At 46.1% G+C, this 19,959-nt stretch overlaps 2 protein-coding genes across 6 annotated transcripts in view; one reads left to right on the forward strand and one right to left on the reverse strand.

Annotated features, from left to right (window-relative positions):
- Positions 1 to 1,307: 1,307 nt before the first annotated feature.
- On the forward strand, positions 1,308 to 8,338 carry SYCE1 (synaptonemal complex central element protein 1). 2 transcript variants are annotated; one of them, XM_040623816.1, is made up of 13 exons: positions 1,308 to 1,428; positions 3,246 to 3,308; positions 3,927 to 3,986; positions 4,302 to 4,376; positions 5,015 to 5,062; positions 5,308 to 5,362; positions 6,065 to 6,154; positions 6,410 to 6,473; positions 7,262 to 7,328; positions 7,401 to 7,524; positions 7,598 to 7,708; positions 7,865 to 7,952; positions 8,197 to 8,338. In XM_040623816.1, exons 1-13 carry the CDS (start codon positions 1,359 to 1,361, stop codon positions 8,272 to 8,274), a joined length of 993 nt encoding a protein of 330 aa, XP_040479750.1. In that variant the 5' UTR covers positions 1,308 to 1,358; the 3' UTR covers positions 8,275 to 8,338. The 2 variants fall into 2 exon arrangements, with proteins under 2 accessions (XP_040479750.1, XP_040479751.1); XM_040623817.1 differs by lacking the exon at positions 3,927 to 3,986.
- A 2,548-nt stretch (positions 8,339 to 10,886) lies between these two features.
- ZNF717 (zinc finger protein 717) overlaps positions 10,887 to 19,959 on the reverse strand; it is a 13,158-nt gene continuing 4,085 nt past the window's right edge. For all 4 annotated transcript variants that reach the window (XM_040624620.1, XM_008686168.2, XM_008686161.2 and 1 more), the window contains exons 3-5: positions 15,605 to 15,731; positions 15,266 to 15,358; positions 10,887 to 13,374 (exon numbers count right to left, since the gene is read on the reverse strand). In XM_040624620.1, coding sequence (XP_040480554.1) covers positions 11,567 to 13,374; positions 15,266 to 15,358; positions 15,605 to 15,731 — 2,028 coding nt within the window. In that variant the 3' untranslated portion in view covers positions 10,887 to 11,566. The remainder of the gene's footprint in view (positions 13,375 to 15,265; positions 15,359 to 15,604; positions 15,732 to 19,959) is intronic.

A 19,959-nucleotide genomic window follows, 5' to 3' on the forward strand; every position in this document is an offset into this window, starting at 1 on the left:
CCCAGCCAATGAGAGCCCGTCAGCGTCCAGCAATGAGAGCCGGTCAGGGCCCAGCCAATGAGAACCGGTAAGCGCCCAGCCAATGAAAAGCCAGTATTCTTCCAGTCCCCGCCCCCCCGCCCCAGTTTACTCCAAAGGGTTTTTAGTTTACAACAGCCCCTCCCAACCCCGCCTCCTCTATAAAAGAGCCTCCTCTTGCTAGTTCTCAAGATTCACCTGTGGTTTTGCGGTACCCAGTTGTAATTTTCTACCCCCAAAAATCCATCTTTTTCTGGTAATAAATGGCACTTTTATTTTTAAGGTTAATAGGCATGATTAACTCTAAGGGACAACAAACACAACAGAACCTCTGAAAACTGAACAGATGTTGTGCTTTGGTGAGAAACATTTACATTTAAAAGGAAATCTCCATTTGTACTAGGAAGAAAGGCAAGACTCTAAATTGTTAGAAACTTTTATCCACGGGAAAGGAACCTTACAATCATACCCTGTTTACTCTGGCTGCCTGATGACTCCTGCTCCCACCAGTATCTTCATCTCTAGCCCATAATAGCATGTAAGGTGGTGGCTTTAACCATTTCAGGGAATTCCTCAATTTCCCTCGGTTTCTCCCATGTGTATACGAGGAATCCGCGTTATTAAACTTCTGTTTCTTCTCTACTTCATCTGTCCTCTATTACAGGGAGGTGTTAAAAGAAATTTCAAATGAGTAAATTTAAAAATCTAATTAGCTTTATAACTGATTCTTAACGCAAGCAGCATCCCATGTAGCAAACAGAGGACAGTTCCGCTGAACTAAACAAAGGAAAGCAAGCTCAAGGAAGGAACAGGAAGAAAAACAAAAAATATATTGACAAATGCAGTGTTTAGGTAAGATTGCTCACCCAAGGGTCTCTGAGTAAATTTCCTAACCCTAAATTTCCTTTCTCCAGGAAGTTCCAGGTTGCGTAGTTAAAGGTTACATTCCAGGGCTTAACCCCCACGTGTGCCGTGAGGAACATCTGCGGAGACAAGAATCAAACCCTGGATCCACCGCAGGGCACAGGTGCACTTACCCCAACCTCCACAGGCTGAGTAAAGTGGGGGCGGCTCTTCGAGAGCGGTCTATGTAAGGGCAGGTTACTGACTCCCCCACTGGCCCGTCGCAAGCCTGGAAGACCACATGCACCCAGCCCCCACGTCCTCTACTCTGAATGTGCGGCCCCCAGAGGCTTGAAGCATGCGCACTAGCGCCTGTCCGCGGCCGTTGCGCTCGGAAGCGCGGTGCGCAGGCGTGCCGCAGGAAGCCCCGCCCCGGGCGCGAGTTTCGTTCAATCCCCACCCGGGCGCCACGCGCCGGGCGTCTGCGAGCGGAGGAAATGGCGGGGCGGCCCGGGCCTTCGGACGCGGAGCGGGCGGGAGCCACGGAGCGGGCTGAGAAGGCCGGAGGTAGTGCAGGGGTCTCGGCAGGGGCGGCCGTGGGGGGCCGGGCCGAGGCAGGTGGGACGGGGAGCGCGCTGCCGAGTGAAGGTCGGGCAGCCGGCCGCCCCCCCCCCCCGGCCGTTTGTCCCCCGGCGGCGAGGCCCCTCCGGAAGCCCCAGTCGTCGCTCGGCTCTCTCGATGGCGTCGGGGCGGCCCCGCGGCCCCAGACGAGTCCTCAGGCGGCCCAGACCGACCGGCTCCGCGCAGCGTCCCGCGGGTTTTCCTCCAGACGCCCCCGGCTCAGGGGACAGGGGACCCGGCTGGGCACGTCCCTTCAATGAAACACCCCCGTGGCCAGGGCTGCACTGAAGGGGCCCTCGGCGGGGCCGTGTGGGTGCCTGCCGCCGACCAGGGGCCGAGTGGGCGCCAGCAGAGCGGTAGCGGGCCGCTCTAACGGAAACCCCGGAGCCCACACGGCCCTGGAGACCACCGAGCGCTCTTTGTCGTGGCTCTGGAGGCCAGACTTCGGAGACGCAGGCAGCAGCACGCGCGTGTCTGGCGAAGACCAGCTCCTGGTCTGCGCGGGGCCCTCGCAGGGCGGAAAGCGCCGGCGGTTCTGCGCTCTCTTGTAAAGGCACTCCATCCACCGTCAGGACCCAGTCGCTCCCCAAGCCCGTCTCCTAACACGGTCACATCAGGCCATGGCGTCTCTTCTTTTTTTTTAAGATTTCATTTATTTATTTGTGAGAGAGCGAGCAGGGGCGGGGGAGGGCAGAGGCAGAAGCAGACTCCCCGCTAAGCAGGGAGCCTGACTTGGGACTGGGTCCCAGGACCCCGGGATCATGACCTGAGCCGAAGCAGACGCTTCACCGACTGAGCCAGCCAGGCGCCCCCAGACCACACTATTTCTACACCTGTTGTACGGTGGTTCCTGCCTAGGAGGGTGTCCTTGTCCTTGTGTACATGATGGGGTAATGAAGCACTGTCGGCAACTCATTCTCCAGGTTCAGAAATGTTAGCAAATGGGGGATAGGAGCTATGTGTCCTATTTCCACAACTTTTTAGTAAATTGAAATTATTTTGAAATAAAAAGTAAAGCTAGGGGGCTTATACTACACAGGCTATTTTGTGCCCTGGATTTTTTGTTAACAAGACATTAGTTGCCTCATTCAACAGATATTTAGTGCCAGTGTGTCCCTTACCTTGTGGCGAGCACTAGACGTGCAATACAGAATAAAAACAGTGCAGCTCACTGCCTGGTCTATAATAATAATGCCTGGGAAAATGGTTGCCCAAACAAAAAAAAAATAGTTTGGGGGTCACTCAGAGAAATTTATTAACTTTAAAAAATATAGCCATATGCAGAAGTGTGTATAGTGAAAGGTAAACATCCTCTTTCTTGTCCTTCCAGTCCTACCCTCCAGCGGTAACTACTATTGAATTTTTTTGTGTGATTCCGGCCAGCAGTTATCTAGAGATGGTATACATATATTTGTAGACCGACAGGTATATATTTCACCTCTTTTCATAGCCATATGGGATTCTCTACACACCATCTTTCACTTTATTTTACTGTCTAGGATGTCTTTCCATGTTAATACAGACAAATCTACCTCCTTTTCAGTGGCTGCACAGTATTTTGTTACGGAGATGAATCACAAATTTGACCCAGTCTTGAGTACTACAGGCAGTGAAAGTTCACCCCTCACATCCACCTCAGGACAAGGAGCAGGGGCGCCACTGTGGCTGGAGACCTGAGCCCCCTCAGTCCCAGACTAAAGTTGGTGGACCCTTCCTCAGGCCTCTCCTTCGGGATTCTAAAATGTTTGGTTTTGTCTCCACAGAGCAAGCCAAATCCTCACAGAAAATTGAAGACTTGCTGGAAATGGTGAAGAAGTTGCAGAAAGGTCCCATGTCCCCTCTGTAACTGAGGCACAGCCTGACCTTTGAGATAAGGCAGAAGTGGATTCAGTTCCAGGCCCAACAGTTCACAGCCTTGGAAAATTAACTCATTTACTCTCTCTTTTAAAACTTAATTCTCTGAAGTAAAAATATAGCCCCATAATTCAGAATTAAAGTGTGAGGAGAGGGAAGGCGAGAATTTTCCCAAACTCCCTTGCTAGCCACCCAGTTGGCCCCAACTGCATTCAGTTAAATCCAGATTTTCACCTTCACCTCCCTTCCCTCCACCTTAGTTCTGCTGCTCTCTGCTTGCTTACCAGCCTCCTTCCAGCCATGTTCCCACCTCAGGGCAGGCCTTTGCACTGACTACCTCCCACCCCACCCAGGAACTGCCCTCCCCGTGATTTGGGCCCTTAGGAGGTCTTCCCAAGTCTGAAGAGCATGCCCCGTTCCTTCACTCTTTAATTCCTTGCCCCTCTATGTTTCTTGGCTGCAATTACTACAACCTGACTTAGTAACTATTTTTTCCTTGTCTCCCCTACCCAGAATGAGAGTCCCTGTAGGGCCCCCAACTCCTTCTGCCTGCCCTGTCAACTCCACTCAACTTCCTTTCCTTCCTGCAGCTGGAAGCCTAGAGCCCAGGGTTGAAGTCTTGATTAATCGGATTAATGAGGTTCAGCAAGGTGAGCTCAGGGACCAGCTACATGATTTACAGGGCTCCTTGTTAAAAGATTACTGACTAGGTCATGATAGCAGCAGATCATTAAACCAAGGATGGGTCCATCTAAATGCAACTGCTGTAGTCACATGTCCATGAACCTGGTGCTGCTGTCAACTGAGCCCAACAAGAAAGGCTTGTGCTCTGGAAGCCTCATTTCTTGCTTTAAAATCTGCCCCCCAACCCAGATTTCTTGGAAGACAAATGAGAAATGTCATCGTTTGCAAGGAATAATGCAGTTGGAGGCTGCATTTACATATTGTTCTGCTTTTTGGGACAGCAAAAAAGAAAGCCAGTGAGGAGCTGGGAGAGGCCCGGACTGTTTGGGAAGCCCTGCAGAGGGAAATGGACTCATGTAAGCATACTGGGGGTCACCCAGAGGACTTCAGTGTTATGCCTTCCTGAGCTCAATATTCTGGACACTTAGCATTCTTGCTTTGGCCAAGGGCTTCTACCCCCCTCTCCAACATCAGGCCCTGCCAATCTCCCACTCTGTGGGTAGGAGTGTTCTCAAAGTACTCTCCAAGCATACTTCCACCTCATGGCCTTTGATAGGCTGTTCTGCCCCATGTAGTACAGGTTCCTATTGCCACACATCATCAGCTCTCACCTTGAATGTCCCCTTCTCAGATAAACCTCCCCCAAGTCATCCCATGTAAAGCAGCACCTTGTCCCCACCTGATCACATTCCTCTTACTGCTTGATGTGTTTCTTCATAGCCCATATCCCAGTTCATGTGATGTGTTCTTTCTCTCCCCTCCGTGTAAACACTGGCCTTCCACAGGATCCTCACAGTCACCCTTTATCATCCCCGGGACCCTTTGCTGCTTACAGGGAGTGTGGGCTCAAGAGGGGAGGGGGCTCAACTCAAGGGGTCCACATTTAGGATTGGAGTAGAGCTGTCCCAAACTGCCTGTGTGACAAGGGGCAAATGCACTCCCTGAGGGTGCAGTGATGCACCCTGATGCCTGAATGTGTTACTGTATTTTCCAGTGAGTGGAGAGAAAGTACGCCTGAAAGAGATCTTGAACAAAAAGCAAGGTAACTGCAGCTACTCTATCTCCATCCAGGCTTTTGCACTTGTCACCCTGCAGAGGCCAATCTCTCCATAACAGCTGAGGCCCTTTGAAACCTGAATTAGTTTGCATCCCTCCATGGCTTCCACCACACTTGCAGTAAATGACAGAGTCCTATCAGGTGTCCACATGTGATCTGATCCTATTATCTATGCCCAATCCTGATGCTTTGATGGGTTGTCCTGGGGCCCTTGGCTTCTCTCCCTGCAGAGACCCTACGGATCCTCAGGCTCCACTGCCAGGAGAAGGAAAGTGAGGCACAGAGGTAAGACCTTCCATCTGGGACTTGCTCTGCCCTCCCCCTTCATTGTGGTGGAAAGGAGAGAGGGAAAATCAGTCCTGGACTTACAGGTCACGTTGTGTCCCTCTGTAAAAAGGAGAGGCCAAATGCATGTCTTCCCACCTTGGCCCCAACGGTACACAGTAGTGTTAAGGGTACTCTGACTCACTGGGATAATCATTCATTTGCTAGAATATCAAATGTGTTCAGCTGTTTTTTACTCTATGCCTGTTACTCTTCCTAAAATTGGCTTCTTGGCTCTCTGTTCACTCTTCTGTCCCTTCATTTAGGCATCAAGCCACAAGTGTCTCTCCATTCATTCACTCTCCTTCCATCCACCTCAATATTTGTGAATCCATGTCTCCAATTCCTGAACCTTGATTTAGCTCATTCTGTGACCAGAGTCCCCAAGCCCTCATATACCAACATTGGAACTATGTGGGAAATTTGGATGAGATAAATATGTATGTGTGCTTGTGCACCTGACTTGTGTCCATGTTGATCTCCCTGATTTCACAACAGTATTTCCAGGGGACACATGCACATCCCCCCCATGAAGTTATTAGAGAAGGACCTCAATCTGGAAAGCCAGAACAGACCCCAAGAGGAAGCAGAAGCCCCACCCCCAGCCCTGTCCTGGGGAGACATTCAGAGAATATGACTGAGAGCTGCCTTGCCTCTTCCCAGGAAGCAGACCATGCTGCAGGAGTGCAAGGAGCGAATTTCTGCTCTGAATTCCCAGATTGAGGAAGAGAAGAACAAACAGAGGCAACTGAGGTAAAGCCCAGTGCCCAATGCCAGGTAGGGTGGGGGCAATATGCTGGGATGGTTTGTGGATGCAGGTAATATCAGGGATGGGAGTTAGAAGAGGAGCTGGCTGAGCTGAGGCTTGGAGGGACAAGGTGGTGAAGGTGCTTCCTACAGAGCAAAGAACATGGGCAAACCTCCCAAGGTCTGTGCATGAAGACCCCTGGCCTGGGCCAAGGTGGGGAGGAATGTCTCATCCCATGGCCCCTCGTGGTTGGTCTGCAGGTTGGATTTTGAAGAACAGCTGGAGGATCTCATGGGCCAGCACAAGGACCTCTGGAAGTTCCACGTGAGTCACTCAAAGCCATTCCTCCCACCTTCCACATCTTCACTGGAAGTCCCAGACCCAAAATTCAGGGTCACATTGCAGGCCTCCTTCCTCTCACCTGCCACCCCCAGCTCCTGAGCCAGACCTGGTGGTCATACATCAAAATGGCCCTCAGCTCAGTCCCTTGGCACCACCCAGTGTCATCCACTTCACTGGTCCTGCCCATCCATCCCTGCTGCTCCCCTGGGCCCTTCAGTGGCCAGGAGCAACCCTGATGAAACAAGGAGAGGTTATCCATAAGGAAGATCCGTGGATGTGTTTGCAGCCATGACTGGCACAGAGCAGACAGTGGGAAACCAAGGATTCCTAGTGCCAAATAAAAGGGGCAGAAAGGATCAATGTTAGGATGGAGGAGCTCAGTGAGGAGGCCCCACAAAGGGAAGAAGAGCTGTAGTTCAGGTCTGGTGACCGATTCTCCAGGGAACAGTTCTGATTTGTAATGTTTTCAGGATTCCCTATAAGAAATACTTGCCTCAGACCTGATTTCAAAGCTTGCAAAATTCCTGAATGCTAACCACCCCGTGAGCCCCTCAAGTGCAGCATCACAGGTATCTGGGATGAGACAGTTCCAGGTGGAGAGAAAATGGCCAGTACAGAGGCCCTGAAGCTGGAACGTGCCTTGTGTGCCCAGAGGCCCAGAGTAGTAGGAAGTGAGGCAGGCTGAGTAGAGACCAGATCCAGGTAGGCTTCTCTGAGGTGCATGGGAGGAGGCTGGGACACATGGACAGGCCTCCTCTCCACCTACTTAGAGGCCGGAGCAGATGGCCCGGGAGATTGGCACCCTGGACAGCAGCAAGGAGCAACTGCTCAAGGAAGGTGAGGCCTGGAGAATGGGGAGGCCCTGATTTGCCCTGCCCTGCCCTGCTCATCTGTCCCTTCCTGCTGCAGAGAAGCTTGTGGAGGCGAAGCTGGAGGATGTGAAGCATCGTCTGTGTTCCCAGTTTGGGGCTGATGGGTGCTCAACCATTGCTGAGGGGCTCTTTCTCCGCAGCCAGGAGGCAGCAGCCGCAGTGTAAGATAAGGATGACAGGGACAGGGAATGGGGTGAGGGAGGGAGCTGCCACTGCTGATGGCCCCACCCTCAGGCATCTGTTTGAAGAGGAGAACAGGAAGGCCCAGGAGCTCCTGGAAGCTGCCTCACATCACCACGAGCAGCTACAGCAGAAGTGCCAGCAGCTGCAGCAGAAGAGGCAGAGGTGGGCGTGGAGGCCCTGCCCCCAGCCCCCAAGGGGAAGGTGGCTGAAGGCATCTCTGCTCCCCTTTCAGCTTATCTCCTGGTCTCTTCACACCCTCTTGTTCCTTCTCCTCCCCTTACCCCTCCCCACACTCCTACCTCACCCTTCTCTGTTCAGGCTTAAGGAGGAGCTGGAAAAGCTTGGGATGCAGATCCCTGCTCGAGCCCAAAGCAAACAGGAGGAAGGGGCTGGCCCAGGAGAGCCTGTGAGTCCTGGAATTAGGTGGCAGGGAGCAGAGATAGCTCATGAAAGTAGGGTACAGGAAGGCAAGGAAGGGGAACCACAGAGTTCTCAAAGGATGGTCTTTTGGGAAGCGTGTTCTCACAGGGCACAACCAAGACAAAAGTGCAGAGACTGGCAGTGGTGGGGTGGAAAGAGGCTGGTCCCAGTGAGGGTGTGGGCACAGGGGTGCATGGAAATCTCCCTCCTCAGACCCTGACCTCCCACAGGCCAATCCCAAGCTCCTAGGAGTCATTGAGGAGGAAGACCCAGAGCCACCCACCAAACAAGGCCCTGCGCCCTCCTAGGCAAGGACTCTCTCTGCCCTGGAGCATATTCCATGAACTTCAAGAAATAAAAGCACTATTTCAGTACAACTGCCTCAGTTGAGTTTGCGCAGGGGTGGAAGGGTTTGTCTGACCCAAGACTCGGCCCTCGAGACTTGGTAAAGCCCTGGTCACATCCCCTCTTGGTCTCAGCCAGAGTTCTGCAGCAGCACTCAGTAAGCACTTGCCTGGCCTCACAGTCTCTGCTCTGCTCCTATCTAGGACTTAACACGGTTCTGGGTCTCCAGGCAGAAAGATTCATGTTCTGCAAACCCACCCTGTGATTGTTTCAATTCCTTATTCAGGCCTGGACTATACAGAATTCCAGAAATCCCCAAAATGAAGAGCAAGGTGCTGGGGTTCTCAGCCAGTCAATCCCTTGCCCACAGTCCCCACCAATTAGCTGAGAAAAAGAAACATAATTGGAGGCCAAGTGTAATTTGTGCTCTTGTGGGCACAAAATATATAACTGAGACGCCTGTCACTACAACACAGTACGTTAGAATTCCTCAGTGTCCTGGGAGTCAATCACCGAAGACTGTTGTGCGCTTTTGAAGTATGTTTCAGAGCACATAAATACATTTGCCCAATTAAGGACCGCAAGGTAGTCAGAGTCTGTGACCCTAAGCCACAATACAGCGATTGAAGAGATTCCTTCTCTTGAAAGGCTCCCACATCCAGGTAGGACAGTAACATGGTGGGATGGAGAGAGGTCCAAACAGGCCCCCAGTCTCAGGAGCACTGTTTCTATGGAAGAATGGAAAAATATGTGGAAAATTAGACACACTAGGCATCAACCTCCCAGTTTTCTGAGATGGGGTTAATCAGATCTGTGTCGTAAATGAACTGGTAACATCAAAATAACTCCTGTATCTCCTGGAAGTTGGTAAATTCCCCTGCATGACAATGGAAACATCACCTTTAAGAACTGCGCTTCAGCTAAGCCCATGATTAGAAATGATTTTGTAGCTTCAGTTCACAATAAACAAACAGGACACATGATTACTTCCAACAGATGAATAAAAGGCCTTCAGCAAAATCCACCTGTTTGTGTAAAAAAAAAAAATCTAGGAATAGAAGGTAACTTCATTTATGCTTAGTGGTAAAGTATTTGAAGCATCTCGGGTATATTCAAATACAATTCACCATACTGAAGCTCCAGATAGTAAAACAGGGCCAGAGAGATAGGAACCTTCTTCCACCCCTGCTCACAACCACATGGACCTGCCAAAGAAGAAAGAAAATCCTTCTTCCTGCTCAGCCTTGCAATCTCCCTCCAGGCCCTTTCCTTGGAAACCCAAAGATTGTGTCAGCTGGAAAAGGAGAAATGTAGCCCCATCATCACAAAGTCGGGCAACATAGGGTGGGTTCCTAGCTGAGGCAAAAACAAAACCATAGCTGGTAGAGTCACTTACCATAAGGTATAGGTAGAGACAGATGAGCTAAAAGAAATTGTTCAGTCTTAAAGATTAATCTAGACAAAATACCAAGGAGCCAGGACTACCTAGTTTTGAAAATAAAACTGTTCCTCCTTCCCAGCTTCTCCAGGCAGAAAAAATGATCCCTAAGGTATGAAATGACTTCAGGCTAAAGATCACTTTCAGTGGAGCCTCAGAGTAAATCTCAGACCAAGGATGTTGCTGTAAGATCCTTCCCTGAGACTCTTACGAGTGTGCCTTGTAAATCCTCACATAGATGATAAATAGGGCTTTTACAGATCTTAGGGGCATTGTCCCCACATCACTCTAAGTTTGAGGCAGAGTGGATCCTGTTCCAGAAGAAGTATGGGGATGGCTTTCATCTAATGGAGTGGATTATAATTTAATATATCAAAAATCCAACTTTTTAAAGGGAATTAAATCAATTTGAAATAAAAGGTTTAGAAAGAGTTCAAATGAAAAGAGCCCTCTGGGGAGACACTAGTTAGTAAAAAATCAGGGTATGTCTTGAAGAAGAGAGACGACTGAGTGCAGAATCCAGAGCTTTGGAAGTCATTCCCAGAACCACTGCATCCTAATCAAGGTGTGCCCTGCTAGACGTCAGAGTTTCTGTGCACCACAGATGACTAAGTGCCTCCCAATTCCCCTCCCCTTTGAGTGGGCTGAGTCTCCCATCTCCATGCCACACTGTGTGTTGTGCGCAGGGCACCTGAGTGGTCACTTCAGGTCACACAGCTTAAGAGCAACCACACAGAAGGGACCGTGCCCAAAGAGACTATGTGCACCTAGTCCTAATATAGATGACGAGGTCCTAGATTTTCAGCCCAACAGCTTTATAAATTGAAATCCTTTGACTGTCAGTATAATTTGCATGTGTAAGTGATGTGAACTCTGTGGCCAGAAAGTGGACAGTGTCCCTACTGTATTTTCCAAAGATGGCCACACTACTATATCCCATCCCACATACTCTTTTGTAAGAAGCCTTTATATCAAGAGGTGGAGTCTTGTTTCTCCACCCCTTAGAATCTTCATGGGCCCTGTAACTACCCTGAATAGAAAAGTTCAGAATTGACAATGTGCTACTTACCAGGAGTAGTATTGCCAAATGTCCCCTTAGAGGCAAAATCACCCCAAGTAGAGAAGAAATGGCTTATAGTCTTTAAAACTTTTTTATTCAATACAGTATCTATCATTTCTATCCGAATTTTTTTTCCACGTTACCTACATTGATAGTTTTCCCTTCATGAGACATTCACTGATATAATTGGACATTCTGTTGTTGAAAATTAGGACACATTAAAGATATTTATAAGGTTTTACTTTATTCTCAGTGTTCAATGAGCTGTCTCTGCCCAATAAAGGCATTCCTGCATTTACTGAATTTCTTTCTTCCTATGGTTTGATTTTTCCATCCACTGACTTGGGGATGAAAAGTGACAACACAGATTCTTTCCTCTGTGAATCTCCTACACAAGGACTGGTAACTTCTCACAGAAGCCTACCACAAATTCATAAAGTGAACTGGCTACAATGGACTCACAGCATTGTAAATAGGTCACACATAGAAGGGTTCAACAGTGAATGTTTCTCACTCAGGTAAGTACAAATGAAGACTTTTGAGGTAGAGTTGGGAAGATCTCTGCCCTCCCCAATCAATCTTTTATGCCTTAAGTCATGGTTGCCATCTTAACCCTATGGCTCCAAAGACAAACCTGTGGGCAATCTACACTTCAGAAGCACAAGGAATGAAAAATTAACAAACACAAGTTTTTTGGTAGCCAGACATGGAAGTAATGTTCATAATTTGTGTTGATGATTCCTTGGCCAGAGCTCAATTACACGCTTCCACCCACAGCAAAGGGAGGCTGAGAAATGCAGGCTAACTGTGTGCCCAACACAAAGAGAAAGTGAGTTTCGAAAGTCTTGGTATATATATAGCCAGTCTCTGCCACACATGACTTCTCCCCAGTGTGAGTTCTCTGATGTTTGCTGAGGTGTGATTTCTGACAGAAGGTTTTCCCACATTCATTACATTCATAGGGTTTCTCTCCTGTGTGAGTTCTCTGGTGTACAGTCAGGGCTGACTTCTGGTAGAAAGTTTTCCTACATTCTTTACATCCATAGGGCTTCTCTTCTGTGTGAGTTCTCTGATGTCTATTGAGAGTTGACTTCTCACAAAAGGTTTTCCAACAATCATTACATTTGTAAGGTTTCTCACCTGTGTGAGTTCTCTGGTGTACAGTGAGTTTTGATTTCTGGTAGAAAGTTTTCCCACATTCCTTACATTCATAGGGTTTCTCACCTGTGTGGAGTCTCAGGTGCACCGTGAGCTTTGGCTTTACACAGAATGATTTCCCACATTCATTACATTTATAAGGTTTGTCTCTTGTGTGAGTTCTCTGATGTACGGTAAGAGCTGGGCGATGGCCAAAGGATTTCCCACATTCTTTACATTCATAAGGTCTCTCTCCAGTGTGAGTTCTCTGATGTGCAGTGAGAACTGACTTCTTATGAAAGGTTTTACCACAATCATTGCATTCATGATGTGTCTCTCTATTGTGAACCCTTTGATGTACAGTGAGGGCGGGGTTCTGGTAAAAGGATTTCCTACACTCATTACATTCATAGGGTTTCTCCCCCGTGTGTGTTCCCAGATGTACAGTGAGTTTCGTTTTCACAGAGACGGATTTCCCACATTCATAACATTCATATGGTTTTTCTCCTGTGTGGGTTCTCTGATGAACAGTTAGGTGTGACTTACGGCAGAAAGATTTCTCACATTCAACACATGCATAGGGTTTCTCCCCTGTATGAGTTCTCCGATGTATTGTAAGAACTGTTTTACTGATGAAGGTTTTCTCACACTCACTACACTTATAGGGTTTCTCTCCTGTGTGTATTTTCTGATGCTTACTGAGATTAGACTTTTTGTGGAAAGTTTTGTCACATACATCACATTCGAAAGTTTTCTCTCCTAACGGAGTTCTTAAAAGCGATGTGAGGTGTAATTTCTTGCTGAAATTATCCCCACTTTGATTACGCTTACGGTGTTGCTCCTCAAAATCAGCTCTATGAAGATTTGATTGTGTTGGTTTTGCACAAAAGGTGTTCCCCCATTCGTTACATCTACAGTGATCCTCCCCTATGTGAGTGCTCTCTTGGGCAATGACAGCTGACTTGTCACAGGCTCTCCAATATTTGTCATAGTTATAGGCAGTCTCTCCCACGTGAGCACTGCTATGTGTAAAGAAGTTTGCCTCCTTGCTGAAGCCTTTTCCTTGCCCACCAAATTCAAAAGCTGGCTGCAAAACTGGATCCTTCTGATGAAAACTATGATTCTCGCCATCCCTGAGGGATCTCCCAGTTGTGTTACGGTCCTCGGGCTTCTCTCCAGCACGCATCTCATCAGGCTCACCAGGAAGAAACATGTTCTGACACACGTTAAACTCCTCTGGCTTCATTCCTGAACAGTTTCCATTATTTATAATTAGGTTTGAAATGTGGATTGCACTCAAATTAAATGGTTTTCCCAAGTCAGTTCTCTCCTTAGTTGATGTTTCGTTGTTGGCAACTCCAGCTTGCCACACATGTCTGCTCTGATGCTCCTGGCGGGTCTCAATCAGGTCACCTGAAGTCTGAACATCTAAAATGAGACAAATTAATTATATCCGTGAACCAGAACAAAGCATTTCTTATGGAATGTTTGTATAAGAATAAAGCATTTCTTTCCATCACAGCAGGATACAAATTTTGAAGAATCAATAATGGGTATGATTATGCTGAGCGTATGATTTTTCTCCCTAATGAATTAATGTAACAAGTTACACTAATAGATTCTCTAACATCAAATTATGGTTTTATTTGTCGGTTTTGCTTTTTTAAGTTTCTTTTTTCCTTTTTGGATCCACAAGGAAATATTTGGTCATAATAGTCACCTATTCCCTAGCCACGTTTTTGGGTCAGTTCTTTCATCTGCCATTTGTGTTCCTGCCTTCTCTCATAATAACTGTGAACTCCTTGTGCTTGGCCTTTTCTCATCACTCAGCTTTGAAGATGGCAAGATCTTCCTGGGTCGGCTACTTTAGGATGCAGTGGAGGGCCGTTTGTCTGTCACCTACGTGGGGATACTGCTTAGGGACAAGGATTCGCACCCACGATTCTTTATTTTTTTACTCCTCCCTGGGTGGTGGCTATGGGCACCTGTGGGATTTCTCAAAGGCATCCTCTCTCCTTCTCCATGCTAGCCAAAGACAGCTTTCTGCTAACTCCTAATAAACGCTACATCCTTGGCTTCTTATAACCAAGCTCCAATTCTCCACACTGGGCTACCCCTCCCTGCTGGTCTAAACAATTTAGGTTCTGCAACCCAGGCTGTGCCCACCAGCTCTGAAAAGTCTTTTTCTGGCTCCTCCTTAGAAAAACAGTCTCACCTGTTTTGCTGTGCTTTGCTTCTTGTTATGTGCATCCCTACTTGACAATTTGCTGTTTCAAAAGGCTTGTGTTTTGCACTTTGGAGTATCAGCTGTGTCCTAGCTTCAGTGAAAAATGGAGTCCGTGTAGAGACTGGATTCTCTTTGTTACATTGGAATTACTTAGCAGGAGCAACTGAAACCCCTGGCTCCTTTGGCCTTGAGAACACATCATCTCCAGATTCTCCTACCATGCCATGGATCACCCCTTTCCACACTGAAACCTGTGCATGGTTCCCCACCCCTTTGTGACACCTGTAATGCCATGGTTGACAAGGCTTGGTCCTGCACTCCCTCATTTTCTTAACAACCACCTGGGCAACCTCCTCTAATCCTGTGCCTTTAATACCAGTTAGGCTAAAGACTGTTCTAGTTTGCATCTTATAATAGTGATACCCAATCTCTACTCCAGACATTATACCCTACTGTAGTCTATATTATCAAAATTGGAAAATCATCACCTCAAATTTAAACTATCCCAAAGTAGAGTCTTAATAACTCCCCCAAAACTACTTTCTCTGGGCTTCCTTAATAAATAACACACCCCACTTTTTCTTTCATAGTGGTGAAATATTATTTGTAGTTGTTACCCACTACACTTAATATTCTGTGTGTTTGTTTCACTCTGACTCGACAGACAGTAACCTCCTAGAAAGGAGGGCATGTGTTTGATTACCGTCACAATCCCCACAACTACAAAATGACCAATGCTTAACATGCGTTGAAAGAATAATACTTGAAAGAAAACAGTGCAGGAGAATGGAGGAAAGGAGGGCATCTTTGAACCTAGAGACAGTGGCTAATGAAGAAAGAAATTCTAAGAGAAGGCAGGCAAGGAATGGATTTTGGGTAAGTCTAAGAAAATAGCAGGCGATTAAAAAAAGAAGGGGACATTTGTGTGTGAGAGCCATACTCTGAAAGTGAAGAATGCATGAGTCTGATACATATAGACTCACTGTCCTAAGGTCTGGATCTGGAAAAAGCACTGGGAAAAACAGCCCAGCATGGCCAACATCTGCTGTGGTCTCCTCTTCCCAAACCCCTGCCCAATATGCACTGACTGACCTGGGAGGCTCTGGGTTGGGGCTTCCTCTACAGTCCATGGCTCTGCTCCTTGCTCCAACTTGACAATCACCTCAGGTTTCGTAATGCAGTGCCCTGTTGATCAGAAGTAAAGTGGGACCTTTAACAAACCGCTGAAGTTTCAGGGCCTTTGAAGAATGACAAGGGCACAGCTGCAAGAACCGTACAATGAAGGGCCAATGTGAACCTCTGATTAAAGGGGTGAACGCTCACATCCTTCTGGGCCTTGAGTCTTAAACAGTGGCATTTGACTTCATAAACAGCTGCACATTAACCAATGAAGAAAGAAGTGCTTACACGTACTAGGACACTTTCACTCACCCAATGACACCAGGCTACTGTAGGTCTCCAGCATCACGACCCTGTACAGGGTCCGCTGAGCATCATCCAGGTCCTGCCACTCCTCCCAGGAGAAGTTCACAGCCACATCCTCAAATGACACCAACTCCTATAATGACACATGCCTCAGTTCAAGGCATCAGCCTGAATCAGAACAGAGTCTGGGACTTCATTCTTTTTTGTGTGTTTTGTCTTGTACAAAATACACCATGGTTTGTACTCTGTACTGTGGGGTAAAGAGATACCACGGTAGAAATTTCCTACCTCAGACTAGAAACAACAACAAAAGAAAGCCACTGAACTTGAAGATGGATCAACAGATATTTTCTAATCTTTATGAGAGAGAGAAAAAAAAAAAATGAAGAAAAATGAAAAGGGGCCCAGAAACAATTTAAAAACAGTCTAACAACACGTAAATGAAGTTCCATAAGGAAAGGAGAAAGACTAGAGCATTTATGTATTTTCAGAAACAAAGGTTACAACCTTCACACATTTTATGATATGAATTTACAGATTAACTTCAATGACCCATAATTAAATTAGATTTAGAAAAAAAAAAAAGCAAAACAAAACAAACTACTCTAGGCACATCACAGCCAAACTGCCAATATCCAAAAATAAAGAGAAATCTTGAAAGCATCCAGAGAAGAAAAAGCACATTCAGGTACAAACACATATGAATGATGGGCAACTTATCAGAAACAATGGGAAAATATATTTAAAGTGGTGAAAGTAAACATCCTTCAATCCTAGATTCTACATCCACTGAAAACTTACACTACAAAATTGAGGTGAAACAGGAACATTTTCAAATAAACAAAAACTAAGATAATTCATCATCAGAAGATGGCATTACAATGCTAAAGGACATTGTCCATGGTTGAAAAAAAAAAATGACCCCAGATGATAATTTGGATCCCTAAGACAGAATCAAGATCACTGGAAATGGCAAATGTGTAGATAAATATAAAGAATTATATATATATATATATATATATATAATTTTTCTTCTTCCAATGTCTAAAAAATACATGATCCTTTAAAGAAAACATTATAACAATGTACAAGGGACTCATAATGTATGTAGACTCAATATGTACATACATATGTGTATTATCGCTAGTACAACTGTTAGGGGTTGCAAATGGATACATACTATTCCAAAGTTCCTATATCTTATATGAAGTAGGGCACCACTACTCTAGTATGTCTGATAAAGATTCATATGGTAAACCCTTAGAGAAATGAATAAAAAAGTAATGGAATGAAGTATAGTGTTTTAATTTGCTATGCCTGCCACATCAAAGTACCAAAATGGTCCAGCCATTTGGAAGACAGTTTGGTATTGTCTTCAAGAGTAAACACAAACTTTCAACCCACAATCCAGTAATTGCATTTCTGGTATTCATCTAAAGGAGCTGAAAACTTATGACCATATAAAACCCAGCACGTAGATGCTTACTGCAGCTTTATTCATAACGGCCAAAACTAGGACGTAACCAAAATGTTCTTCAATGGATGCGTGAATAAACTGTGGTACACTCCGAGAACAGAATATTTTGCAGTGCTTGGGGCGCCTGGGTGGCTCAGTCGTTAAGCATCTGCCTGCGGCTCAGGGCGTGATCCTAGCGTTCTGGGATCGAGCCCCACATCAGGCTCCTTTGCTAGGAGCCTGCTTCCTCTCCCACTCCCCCTGCTTGTGTTCCCTCTCTCGCTGGCTGTCTCTCCCTGTCAAATAAATAAATAAAATCTGAAAAATAAAAAAAAAGAATATTATGCAGTGCTAAAGACGAATGAGGTATCAAGGCAAGAAAAAAACGTAAATGCACCTTAGTAAGTGAAATGAGCAAATTTGAAAGCCTACATACTGTATGATTCCAACTACCTGACTTTCTGTAAAAGGCAAAACTACGGAGACAGTAAAAACATCACCGGTTGCCAAGGGCTATGAGGCAGGGAAGAATGAATGGAAGAAGCATAGAAAATTCCTAGGACAACGATGCTACTCTGTATGACTAAAATGGTGGAGACATCTCATTATACATCCAGATCTTGATGCCAGATGAGATTTGGTGGGAGAGAGAAGAAGGAATACAGAAACTCCATTTTGGTCGTTTCAGTCATTGGCTAAATGGACAAAGTATACATGAGGGATGAAAGGAAGATGGCTTTTCACATAGGGCTCGCTCAGTTTGGGGTGCCTTCTGGATGGCTACAGAAAAACCATTCCCCAGGGAGTTGAACTAGTGATCGAAAGGCTAGTGAAGCGGTCCAAGCTGGAGAGAGGAATTGTCAGGGCTGTCAAACCACAGAGGGCGTGAACACAGGGCAAAGACTTGCACACCTGGATAAGCTACGTTCAGGAGAGGAAACAAACAAGTGACCAGGGAGGCCGCCACAGAAGCTAACGGACAAGAATGTCCAGGAAGAGACCCTGCACAGTAGTTTTACTATGGGAGAAGATTCAAGTAAGGCAAGGCCAACAGCACAGTCACTGAATCGAACTATAATCTGGGTTGACACGTAGGTTGTAGGTTATTTCTTCACTTAGATGAATTAAGACGACACTGAGGAGGTTAAGGTGTAAATGAGCCGTGGAACTATCTGTCAGAAAATACAACTTTGAACAGTCGGAAGCACCACCTACACAGACAGACTGGCTGAGAGAAACATGTGGAGCATAAGACCTGCAGCCGATTCAGTCCTGCAGATATCCCAAGGTTTGAAACGAGTAGGGCCGTGGAGCAAGCAGGGCCCTCCAAAAGCTGTCTGGGACACTATTTCAGCAAAGCTTATTAAGCATGTTGTGTTTTAGCACCAGGTAACCATCACCACTGCAGAGTGCCGAAAGTGCTGATTTCCAGATGGGTATCGAAACACTGCCCACTACATCATCCGTGTGACCAACAAAGGCACCATTTCAGACTTCCGTGCCTGCAATTCTCATGTCCCATGAGAATGTGGCACGCCTCTTCTAAGGGTCCTTGTTGAACAGGTACCAATCGTGTGTGTCTTTTTGCCATCAGAAACACCAGAGACCAATCTGCACTCACCTTGGGTGACTCTAAGGTCATATAACCTGTCCACATCCACATGCCACTTTTATCATGTTTATGTATATCTCTCTGAAGCTGTATTTTACTTCTTTCTACTTTTCTCTTTTAAAGTATAAGCCTTAATGGGAAAAAGCTGAGAGCCTTTCCCTGAAGATCAGGAACATGACAAGGATGCCCACTCTCACCACTATTGTTCAACATAGTACTAGAAGTCCTTGCAACAGCAATCAGATGACAAAAAGAAATAAAAGGTATTCAAACTGGAAAAGAAGAAGTCAAACTCTCTCTCGTCGCAGATGACATGATACTTTATGTGGAAAACCCAAAAAACTCCACCCCCAAATTACTAGAACTCATACAAGAATTCAGTAAGGTGACAGGACACAAAATCAGTGCACAGAAATCAGTTGCTTTCCTATACACTGACAATGAGACTGAAGAAAGAGAAATTAGGGAATCAATTCCATTTACAATAGCACCAAAAACCGTAAGATATCTTGGAATACACCTAACCAAAGAAGTAAAGGATCTATACTCGAGAAACTACAGAACACTCATGAAAGAAATTGAGGAAGACACAAAAAGATGGAAAAACATTCCATGCTCATGGATCAGAAGAATAAACATGGTTAAAATGTCTATGCTACCCAGAGCAATCTACACTTTCAACACCATCCCGATCAAAATACCAATGCCATTTTTCAAAGTGCTGGAACAAACAATCCTAAAATTCATGTGGAACCAGAAAAGACCCTGAATTGCCAAGGAAATGTTGAAAAAGAAAAAGCTGGGGGTATCACATTGCCTGATTTCAAGCTATACTACAAAGCTGTGATCACCAAGACAGCATGGTACTGGCACAAAAACAGACACATAGATCAATGGAACGGAATAGAGAACCCAGACATGGACCCTCAACTCTATGGCCAACTAATCTTCAACAAAGCAGGAAAAAACATCGAATGGAAAAAAGACAGTCTCTTCAATAAATGGTGCTGGGAAAATTGGACAGCTACATGCAAAAGAATGAAACTTGACCACTGTCTCACACCATACACAAAGATAAACTCCAAATGGATGAAAGACCTCGATGTGAGACAGGAATTCATCAAAATCCTAGAGGAGAACAGAGGTAGTAACCTCTTCGACATCGGCCACAGCAACTTCTTTCATGACATGTCCCCAAAGGCAAGGGAAACAAAAGCAAAAATGAACTATTGGGACTTCATCAAGATAAAAAGCTTCTTCACAGCAAAGGAAACAGTCAAAAAAAAAAAAAAA

Source organism: Ursus maritimus, unplaced genomic scaffold (assembly GCF_017311325.1).
Source record: "Ursus maritimus isolate PB19 unplaced genomic scaffold, ASM1731132v1 scaffold_7, whole genome shotgun sequence".
Classification (NCBI taxonomy): domain Eukaryota; kingdom Metazoa; phylum Chordata; class Mammalia; order Carnivora; family Ursidae; genus Ursus; species Ursus maritimus.